This window comes from Polyodon spathula, chromosome 5 (genome assembly GCF_017654505.1).
Source record: "Polyodon spathula isolate WHYD16114869_AA chromosome 5, ASM1765450v1, whole genome shotgun sequence".
Taxonomy (NCBI): domain Eukaryota; kingdom Metazoa; phylum Chordata; class Actinopteri; order Acipenseriformes; family Polyodontidae; genus Polyodon; species Polyodon spathula.
The window spans coordinates 51768768-51780785 of record NC_054538.1 but is presented as its reverse complement, the minus strand read 5'-3'; the positions used below and the strand labels follow the sequence as shown (position 1 = coordinate 51780785).

The following is a 12018-nucleotide window of genomic DNA, read 5'->3' as shown; positions in this document are numbered from 1 at the left end:
AACTCCAACAGAAACATTGAAATATCCTGTCCTGTATTTTTAATATTAATTAGGGTATTTGCATTTGGAAAGAAGAATTTATCTGGCTAAAAGAAAACTAGATGGAAACACACAATACCCGAAAAGTACTATCTAAATAGTGAAAAAAACATCTCTTTTTCTGTGGAAACTGCCCCATTGAGAGTGATACATAATTCTTTTGATATATTCTTTTCTGCATGCTGTAGAAGTTGTTGAATTGGAAACATGAATTTAAAATGACAATTTGTCCCACTTAGTAGTAGAACACTGTGTGCAAAGGGCTGGTTACAAAAATATATTGGTGTCTGTTCAAAAGTTCCGGAGGGTTGATTTTCTTGCTGTTCTGTTAGCAGTGCAGAAAGACCTTTTTAAAAAATAAATAAATAATGAAAAAAAAAACAATATGAATAAATAAAACAAAGCATGAAAGGATTTAATAGCAAACCTGTCATTCATCACTGACATTAACTAGGTGCTGAACTACAGAAGCAACAAGAGAGCTGCTCCAAAGTAGTCCAAAGAGAAATACTAATGAGGAACACTAGAATATTGGCCAGTGCAATTTTAAGATAGAAACTGTTGTTCTTCATGATTTGGGCCCTATCCTGCACAAAACCCCCAAATTAGCATTTGATTTCTTGGTTGTTGTCATTTTTAAAATAATATTTTAAAATAACATTTTAATCACGGCACTGCTCACCTTATAGCAGCTTCAGAGTACCAAACAAAAAAATAAACTGTTCTAACATTACACCTTTGCAATTACAACGTTGTGGTGTTTGGTTATCAAATGGAAGTACAGTATGAGCAGCAACAGCAATTGAATTTAAATCTCAGACTTGGTTAGTTGTGTGTGTGACTGATTTTATATTTATGAATAGCCAATTACTTCCAAACAGCTGTGGCAGCAAACTGATGTTACATTTGTATACTTTACCAAGCTTTTAGATTTGGAAACTTGGCAGAGCCTAAGTAGGCTACTCTAATGGAACTAGCACAACAGCATATTATACAATATATCTGTGTGCTTTGACATAAGAATTTTAGGTTGACTGTTTAATGTTGTATGGGTTTTTTTTGTTTTGTTTTTTGTATTACTGCCTGAGTAGTTCTTGAGTTATGCTAGAAAGGTGAATAGAAATATGTGTTGACAAAAAATAAAACCACCAACAGAAGATTAAACCAAAATAGATGGTAGGATATTCTAACATGTTAATCTGTATTGAGCAAATGTGACGGGTCACTAATTTTGATTTGGCAAGATGGAATTGTGGACTGCTGCTGTATAATGTGGTGCTAATTTCTTCTAATTATACTGGGCCTATGTTCTAGTAGACATGTTTTCTAATGAGCGTTTTCAAATCTGAGCTGTCAAATTTGGAAGAGTGAGTTTCTGTGAATTGTCAGGTTGCAGGCCTTTGCACTTCTTTGCTCATATCTAGGCTTGCTACTATTTGATTAAATTTGTTTTGCCAAATCAACGATTAATATCGACGTTTATTTTAGAATTGGTTTATATCTAATTTGCTGAAGCATGAGAAATGGGGTGAAGTGCGGATTGACCTTTTTTTAATCTATATTTCTGCTGAAGCAGAGAATGGGTGAAGGCGACCTTTATGCTTTAAAAAAAAAAAAAAAAAATGCTAATGAGAAATGTCTCATTTAGCAAAGCCCCCTTCATCATATTCATCATGCAACAAAACCATGGTTACCAACATTCTAATTGAAATAACGTTTGGTCACAATCTTAGGAAAGTGTTCCTTTAGATTTTTAACAGGAACAAAAGATATAGATTTGATTAGGCGTCATAGATGTTACATATGCTTGGCCGCTTGGGGAGTGAAAATGGGCCATCGTATTTAAGATGTTCATTGGTTTGGGGGGGGAAGAGTTTATATATTAAGTAAATGTCACATACAATTTAACAATCCCTTCATCAACACGACCCAGGAAACGAGAAAAAAGGGTATAATAAGGGGTGGACGGGGAGATTAGACGAATGGTCGGTACTTTGAGAATAACAAGTCAACGACAGAATTTAGTTGGCTTAAGCTCTCAGAGAACTGTTGTAAAGAACAGGAAAAACTTGTGCACGGCGACCAGACCACTGGGTGAAGTCGCAGACTACCTGATGCCTGTTACAAAGTTGACACAAAAGGGGACTAAGTAAGGGTAATGTAATTTCAGCAACATACAGTGCGCTCTTGAAATTTGTCGTTGGGATCCAAACATTAAAATGCGAAAATAACGTTGGGTAGTACTGAAGTCCTACACGCACCCACTAAAAATTGTAGCTCATAAACCGTAGCAAACTTACAGATATAAAAAGGACATTCTAATTGAAATAACGTTTGGTCATAGATCCTACACAAATTTAAAAATTGTCTCTCATAAACCGTAGAAAACACAGTATATAAAAGTGTATTACACAGACTTTTATAGCATAAATTTACAAGTAAAAACAATATGCATAGAACAAAACATTAGATAGTTGAACAAAACTAACTTGCTCTTTTTATTCGGAGTCTGAGCTCCCCCTCTCCTGCTTCATCAACCGGATTCGGAGTCACTGGAAGGCAAGGCAGACGGGCCCGCTGGTCCTGCTGCAGAGACTTCAGCCGTCGGCCAGGGTATTGTGCACAATGTTTATTAAGTGTTTTCCTCTTGAGCCCCATTTTCAATTCAAACTAGTAACTGTCACGCTATACTTAGCAAAAGCCTACCTACACCTTTGTCCGCTAATTTCAAAAGTAGGCGCTTTGAATCACAGACGCTTGAGCTGGCAAATGAAAGTGCACGGTCGGTACAGGTCTTGATGATTGACAGTCATTTAAGCGAATGAGAGCATTCTGGCGCTGCTTCAGTCAATGAGATCTGTCAGAACTGGGTAAAATGACAGTAACACTGAAACTATACTAACAGACCACTGAGAACTGACAGCGACCCCTCGCCATTCAGAGTGGATCAGAGACGGGACAGACAGGTAGTATAAAAACCAAACAAACTGTAGATTTTGAAATTGTTTTTGGTATAAAAAATAAAATAGCGAGTGGTTTTACTGACGTTTTATCCTATATATGTTTATTTCAGTCGAACTCTCATTTATTGGAAATTCAACGTTTTAACGAGTTTTACTGGCTTAATATTAAAGTAGCAAGCTTACTGCTATCCCTGCAATTTTAATGAGCTGAGCAACCTTATTGAATAATTGTCCAAATGTGTGAACACTAAAAAAAACTATTTCAAAACTTAATTTAGCAATGAATTTAAGCTATAGAGTAATTATTTCTAATTGACACAAAAAAGCATGATCATGAGTTTCAGGTTCGTGAGGTTTTGGTGTGTGGGGGGAATGTAGCTTTTTGAAGGTTTTATTTAAAATCACTGATCAGCTGGCAGACAATGGAATTAATTAATTTAACTAAATAGTTTTTAGCAGATGCCTTTATCTAAGGCGACTTAGAGAGACCTAGGGTAGTGTGAACTACACATTAGCTGTAGAGTCACATATAACAACGTCTCACCTGAAAGACACAAGGTTAACTGACTGGCTCAGGGTCACACAGTGTCAGTGACTGAGCCGGGATTTGAACCGGACCTCCTAGTTACAAGCCCTTTTCTTTACATTGGACCACACAGCCTTCTTTTTCTGTCAGGCCTTTTTGATTAAGTGGAGTTAACAACCAAAGTAGGGAGCGTTTTACAGATTCAGTTCAAACTAAGCGTTCCTTTGTTTTATATCTTGCTTTTATAATCATTCTAAAAAAAAAAAACAGGATTTAAGAAGGGAGCACATTTGCATGCAAGGTAGATGATAATCACAACTCCAGGCCGCAACTACTGTGTTGCAGTTTTCCTTGCTTTGTCTTAGGTTTGCATCAGCTCTGCAGGATTTTGCCATTGGCTTGCTGCAGATGTGCTTTGATACATTTCATTTGAGAACGAGATGTTCTTTAGTTCTGAGATCCACAAATCCAATGTCCTTGTGACAGGTTTTTACAACCCCACAAAACACAATGCAGGGCAACTGCTTTTGGAACTGAACGTTCTGTCTGGCATTCATGTGCGCTCAGGAATCCCATGAGCCAGTAAGTAAATGCACATGGTTACTAGGTACTATGAGCACAGCTCTGGTACTTGACAACCAAGATAACTGGAACTGACCTTTACTGAAAATGAGCTTTGATGTACAGCAGTTACCAATCCAGATTTACCCACATGATCCTGGATTCATGGCTAAGTTTTTTCTTAAAAGCTGGAGAATACAGAATCGGTAAAAATGCCAAATATGCAGTTGAGTATGTGCAACCATATGTACTGTGCTAATATGCACGTACAAATGACAGACTGGTACAAAATGGATTCTGGCTGAACACAACTCCAGTTAGCATAAAGTAACATAATAAAATGACTACCCATGGATAACTAATTAACTTCAGCTTAGTTTTTAATGGTCTGCTGTTTTGAGTGGAGTTATCTATCAACTCTGGAAAGTGGAGTTACAAACTGTATTTCAAGCTAGCTGTTTTGCAACCACTACTCATTTCACAAACAAACACTGTATTGTGGACTAGGCTACTAGCTTTGAAACATTTAACTTTAGAACTCTCAAAATTGTTAATATTGAGACCATTATTTCTGTACAATAATGTATATGCAATTCATCTGGCAACACTTAATACAAAAAAAACAAAAAAACATGGTGTTTGACTTGTCTCTCTGTTAAATAAAGAATAATCATACAACACATTGTGGAATTCCAAGGCTGCCTTGCTGGAATGTTTTTATCAATATGCAGTAAGTTCACTTACAAATGTGTTGCAATTAGTATTATTTTTTAAGAAAAGTTATTCTGGTAGTTCTGGCTTAAATTTGTTACCCAGTTCTAAATTTCCATGTCAGGTTCAATAGTCTGTGCTAACCTCTACATTACTAAGGTGGACTGCAGTAAGTGAATGCCAACCTATGCTGTAAAATCGATTTCCTTATCTCCTATTAGATTTTTTGACATTTATTAATGGTGACCCTTTTATCGTGCTAAAAATAATTTTCATTCTTAATGTTAATTCTGGATATGCAAATAACAAGTTCTACTTTCAGCTAGACAATTGTGGTGAGACTGGACTATAACCAGGGCTTCTGGTTTTCAGGTTTTATTTTTGATCACGTGAGGTGCCTTTTAAACATTTTGAGCCAATTCGCTTTCTTAATCAAACGCCAATTACCAAAGAAGCTGTTTCTTTTTACCTTCATGTCTTGATTGAGTTAACAAATGACGTGCATTGATCTCATCTGATTCTGTTTTGAAACAGTTTTTTCATTCTGGCTCTAATTGCCAAAATTCAGCATATTAATTTCCACTGCGTTAGTTTCTAGTAGTGCGTCACTAATTTAAACAATCTGGTATTCAGTTAAGGCTTAACAACTATTAATTAATGTTTAAAGGGAGGGAGAGAGATGGAAAATAAAAACCAAAAACTAGAAACCCTAACTACAACACATGAAGTGATTATGATAGCTACAAAGAAGCAGCTGCATAATCCAAATTTCTCCTCCTGACCTGTAAATATCAAGAGAAACTTTCTGATTTGGCCACCTGCCCCCCAAGTTCCTAATGATGCATCTATCATACAAGTATCTATTACACTGAGAAGTTGTTCTTTTAGCCATTATGCACCATCTCTGTGCTACTCCCAGCCTAGGCATATTGAGGATGCCCTATATATAGCTCAATATACAGTTGTAGTCAAAAGTTTACTTATCTCAATGGAAATGTATAATTTCTCAAAAACCAAAGGATTTTAGGAAAAAATCTTTTGTAGCAAAAGTTTTTCTTTTGTGGATCAGGAAAAAAGTTACAAGAAATAGATGTCTGCAATTATTTATTTCAGCAATTTGTTTGAAAAACTCCAAAAAGCTAATTAAAGTATTCATACCCTTTGATGCTATGATAGCATTGTCTACAAGATGCTAGAAATTTCAACATGATAATGCTGAACCCAATTCTAGAAAAGTCTAGAAAATGCTGGATTATAGATGAACATTCTTGGAAAAGGGTTAGGCATAGGATGATTGCTGTCATTACCAATAAGTCAATATGAGAAAACGTAAAGAACTATCTGAAGACCTTATAAAATTATAAAATTATTTATTCTCATAAAGCTTGAGAAGGATATAAGAAATTTCCAAGCATTGGGGTATCCAAATTTCAACTGTTGTTTCTATTATCAAGAAGTACAAGACACATGGTATTGTCGCAATGCTCCCTCGGTCTGGAAGAAAGAAGGTTCTTTCACAAAAAACAAGTAGAAGAATTGTGAGGAAGGTTAATAACAATCCGAGATTGACTGCCAAAGATATTCAAAGTGAATTGGCTGCACATGGGACTGGGGTTTCCATTTCAACCACAGGTCAAGTATTGCATGATGAAGATCTCAATGGTCACAGGCCAAAGAAAAAGCCACACTTAGGAAAACATCACAAGAACAATCGCTTATAGTTTGCAAAACTATATTTGGATGATGGATATGAGTTCTGGTCAAAGGTTTTGTGGAGTGATGATACAAAAATCGAGGTGTTTGGGTACGTTTCGAGAAAGTCAGATGAGGCGTACAAAGAAAAGAGCACCATGCCAACTGTCAAGCTTGGAGGCGATAATATCCATCTATGGGTTTTTTTTTTTATATATATATAAAATATATTGGTTTAAAGCTCAGCTGGACTTTCCAACATGACAACGATCCAATGCACACGTCAAAATCTACTTCATAATGGTTAACGAATAAAATCTATGTTCTGGAATGGCCTAATCAAAGTCCCGGTCTAAATCAAATTTGAGAATCTTTGGTGTGAGTTGAAGAATGTGCACAAGAGAAGTCTTCTGAATTTTGAATGAACTGGAACAATTTTGTATTGAAGAATCAAGCTCATTGACAAATATCCTAATTGTTTAAAAGAGGTAGTTATTGCTAAAGGTGAAAACTTTTGAATTGGCATTTTTGGAGTTTTGGAAAAAATCGTTGAAATAAATAATTGTAGACATCTATTTCTTGTAACTGTTTTTCCTCATCCACAAAAACAAAACTTTTACTACCAAATATTTTTCCTATAATTTGTTTGAGAAATTCCTAGAAATGTATAAATGTATTGGGGTATGTAAACTTTATACTACAACTGTGTGTTTGTGTACAATTTATTTTATAATTATAGTTATAGTGAACAGACTGGCCGTAATTTGGGTTTGTGATCCAGAGGTCTTCAATTCAAAATACAAAAGAAACAAACAAACAAAACCCTAGCTCCCTCGGAGCACTAAGTAAACACTGGCAGGTCCCTGACTAACACACAGGACAGCTATGCTGTTTACCTGCCAAACAAAACATAACACACTTAACAAAATTGAAATTTCATTCTGTTTGATATTTTATTTTAAAACACTGAAACTCAAAATCAATTATTGGAAGGTGACATTGGTTTTATGTTGGGAAATATTTTTAAGAAAAATAAAAAAACTGAAATATCTTGCTTGCATAAGTATTCAACCCCCACACATTAATATTTGGTAGAGCCACCTTTCGCTGCAATAACAGCTTTAAGCCTTTTGGGGTAAATATGTACCAGCTTTGCACACAGTGCCGGAGTGATTTTGGCCAATTCTTCTTGGCAGATTTGCTCCAGGTTGTTCAGGTTGGTTGGACGACTCTTGTGGACCGCAATTTTCAAATAGTGCCACAGATTCTCAATGGGATTGAGATCAGGACTTTGACTGGGCCACTGTAGGGCGTTCACCTTATTGTTCTTGAGCCACTCCAATGTTGCTTTGGCCTTGTGCTTGGGATCATTGTCCTGCTGAAAGGTGAATTTCCTCCCAAGCTTCAGTTTTTTAGCAGACTGAAGCAGATTCTCTTGCAGTATTTTGCTCCATCCATTCTTCCTTCAATTGTAACAAGATGCCCAGTCCCTGCTGATGACAAGCATCCCCACAGCATGGGGATGGTGTGTCTTGAGACATGGGCAGTATTAGGTTTGTGCCACACAGAGCTTTGAGTTTTGGCCAGAAAGTTCTATCTTGGTCTCATCTGACCACAAAACCTTTTCCCACATCGCAGCTGGGTCACTCTCATGCTTTCTGGCAAACTCCAGACGCTCTTTCAGATGGTACTTTTTGATTAACGGCTTCATTCTTGCCACCCTCCCATACAGGCCAGTGTTATGCAGAGCTCTTGATATGGTTGACTGATGCACCATTACTTCACTCCCAGCCACTGAACTCTGTAGCTCCTTCAAAGTGATTGTAAAGGGAAAGGGTTGTGGGATATAGAGAGCTCAGCAGAAGATTTTCTATTGACAGTCAATAGAGTGTCGGATTGAGCTGCTCTGAGTTTATCGATTTTTTTTTTTTATTTTTTTTTATTTTTTTTTTTCCCCGGCCCTGGATGTCTTGACGAAAAACATAACCCGTGGTAGTGATGACATGCCGTAATTTATACAAAAAAGGAAATTTTGTGAATGTAGTACCAGATGTGTCATATGTGCAGAAAACAGATGAGCGTTTCACACAGCAGAGTAGACGGGTGCAATTATAAAACCTTGGATTTATTGGCATTAACCGTCAGTTTTTTTATGTTTTTAGTTTTTAACCATGTATTTCAATTATACTTTGGTAATTTACAACTGTAACTTATCTGTAAATATTAAAAAAAATAATAATACAGAAACAATAATTAAACAAGCATGGCGGAGGTAAATACAGAGTTGAGAGTCTTGGTAATTATCTTTGGTGTAAGTGTGCGCATGCCTCAGACTAATCTGTGCAGTTATGGTACCGATCCACCTGTCCACAATAAGTGCTTCGAGTCATGTTGCAGCTGTACGTACTAAACGTGCTCATTTGTGTTTCTTATCGATACGCTTATACCGGTACAATGCTGGTAACAACTCTAGTGTGAACAGACGTTGCGATACTGTTCCGCAACGATACCGGTATAGAAATGCAAGTGTGAACTGGGCTTATGTTTCACCACAGAAAATGTTAAAAGGGGAAAAGATTTAAGATAGAAGGCTTATTTTCTTTGTTGCTGAATTACATTGGACTTGCCTGCCATTTTATAATTAAAATGAACTTAAAGCTTGCTTGGTAAATATTTTAAAAATAAAATTTAATAAAGGAATCTAGCTCAATAGCTTAAAGAGAATAGCTTTTTGTGTTCTGGCTTCAGTTTATTTTTTTATTGCTCGTTTTGGCTGGAGTCCCTTGGTTGTGGCTTTTTCCGCATTGTGAGTGCTTATTAAATAACAGAACTGGAGCTCCATAGTTTATTTTGGTGTGGATCTCCACTACTGTCACGAATCATTTAACAGGCAAAAAATAAATAAAAATAAATGCCATGGATGTCCTTAATCTTGGTTTGCTTTAGGAGGTATGCAAGAATGAAAGTTTCATCAAATTCTGATTTTTTTTTTTTTATACAGGATTTCTGTGTAGTGGTTTATTAAACTAAGATCTTGCATGACTGATTGCTCACTCTATTTTGTACTGGGCTTCTACTACATTATGTGTATTACATTTCAGGGAACAGAGAGACTTGACTGGGTTCAAAAGACAAAAAACAGTGATTCCCAGCATATCTCCACAACAAATGATGTACATGTGAATCATTTCTGAGAACCAATGTGTGTTTAGTTGTGGTACAATGCATAGGCAGTAGCTGGAACATCCACATTAAGATTAATTTGATAATGGTCAAGTTGACATTTCTCACAGCCTGTAGTTGTTTCTTAATGCAGTACTGCAGTGCTTTGTTGTAAGTATATTTGTCCTTTGTTGTTTTCTTCAGATGTCTCAAAACTGCCAAACGCTGTATGTTTAGCTCCAAACACAAAACTAAACAAGCAAGCTGTTTTTGAGAAGTTCTGCATGGTTGTAACATGCTATATAAAAAGATAAAGGTAAAAAAAAAAAAAGTTCCATGCTTTCAGGGGCCATGTTTGGGTATCCATATAAACACAGATATGGAAAATAACTAAACTTTGCAGCAACAGATCATTGGGAGTAGCATAGAGATGGTGCATAATGAATTTTGGAAACTGAACATGTGATAAGCTTCAGATTCATATGGTACTCTACATACTTTAAAACAAAAAACCTACAAATCTGCATATTCTATACCATTGAAAATAGTGATATTTTGAAATATCACTGTCCTGGTCACAAAAACAAAGTTTGTGGGGAATAAATAGCCATTTTCTATACTTTTGAGGCATAAGCAATTAGGAAATAACGCTTACTACCCAGGAACAAAAAAAAAAAAAAAAAAAAAAATTGTTACACGGTGTAATAATAGTGTGCACACGCTGCATTGTTGTGTAAATGTATAATTTTCCAGCCTAAATGAGCGTAGTAAAAATAAAATAAAAATGGTAGCGTTCTCATACTGCAGTAAGATTAATAACACGTTGAGAATCTCGACCATATGAATAAACTAGCAGCTAATTTATTGACAGGGATGCTTTCAGCTCATTTACAACAGGTGACCTAAATAGTTTTAGATCTGTTTAAGACAAGACAGTCACCCTCACTTAATAAATATATGTATTTATTTCTAGAACAAGAGATTGCTGTGCAGATTTTACAGTCATGCTTTACATGCCTAATGCACTAAATGAATGGTCTATGCACCATAGTAATTGTACAGTACGTGTGGTGTGCTTTTAATATAAGACATAACTAGGGCTTCTGTTTTTTTTTGTTGTTTTTTTTTTGGTATTTTACTTTGGCTTTTCTACTCTCCTTTTTAAAAACTAAAAGAAATCACTAAATGTGCTTTTAAATCATGAGTCTTTTTGATTTAGAAGGAGAAGCAACTCCCCTTTGTTAATGTAGTATTTATGGATAACAATTGTAATAGTGTCCAGCATAAAATACATTATTTTTCATTATAGCTTTAAGAAATATTAGTTGCTTAACATGTTGCAATCTCGTTTGTGCATTTAGCTTGTAAATGAAAAATTAAGGCTTGCTTTTTAATTTTTTTTATTTTTTATTTTTTATTTTTTTAATTTTAGAAAAAAAAAAAAAAAAAAAACCTGGAAATGTAATCAATTGGTAGATTGTTTTGCTCATGTATTGGTATAATTTGTGTTGTAGCAACTTTATCAACTTATTCTAAAACACAAACTAGTGCACATGTAATTGACTAGCATGGCTTTTTAAATTTATGAGCTTCAGTTGAACATTCATTGGTCTGTTATCATCCTGGTGCCCTATTTGGAGCTTTACGTATGTATTGTATTACTAGCAAAGTAACATTGCTTTTTTTAATAACTTTTTCTTAATGCATATATTATCACGACGATAATATTCACACATACAGTTTCAGTTGTATTTTGGGATGAGGCTTCCTACACTTATTTAAAAGCCAAAAAAAAAAAAAGTTCTCTGACTCGATTTATTACCCGTCTGATATTCAATTAGGAAACTGGTAGCAGATTGCACTTCTAATGGGTTTGTTGGCACATCATTATCAGGGGATTCTTTTTTTATATATATACAAAGGAACTGGACAGGATAAGAGTAGAATGTCAATTGAAGATTGTTTTACTTGCTGTGGAAAATTTCTAAATGTTCAGAGGCCAAAATGATAATTGTTTGTCGAAGAAAAAGCCGTTATTGCAAGTACTAACTATCATTGTCACTGTCACCTGAATCGCTGTCACCTGAATTCTTGAATGATTTTTTGTTTTGTTTTTTCAGGATGACTGGAATGGCATTGAGTCTTTGAAAAGGAAAGAAACGCACATTAGCAATGCAGAAGACAAAGCGCACAGTTTGGAGACGCTACCTCCAGGTATGTGTAGTTTTGTTGTTTAGTAAATTTGTAAGCAACTTAAATGGAAAATTATTATTATTATTATTATTATTATTATTATTATTATTATTATTTAGACCAGAGATCTGAAAATAACTAACAATTGTCATTGGCTGAGAGGAATAAATT

General features: G+C 35.3%; 1 protein-coding gene across 1 annotated transcript in view; it reads left to right on the top strand.

The window, feature by feature from the left end:
- Window positions 1-12018, top strand: part of LOC121316043 (polypeptide N-acetylgalactosaminyltransferase 2) — a 118460-nt gene that overhangs the window by 35398 nt on the left and 71044 nt on the right. The window contains exon 2 of the mRNA XM_041250745.1: window positions 11775-11868. Within this exon, the coding sequence (XP_041106679.1) occupies window positions 11775-11868 (94 nt within the window). The remainder of the gene's footprint in view (window positions 1-11774; window positions 11869-12018) is intronic.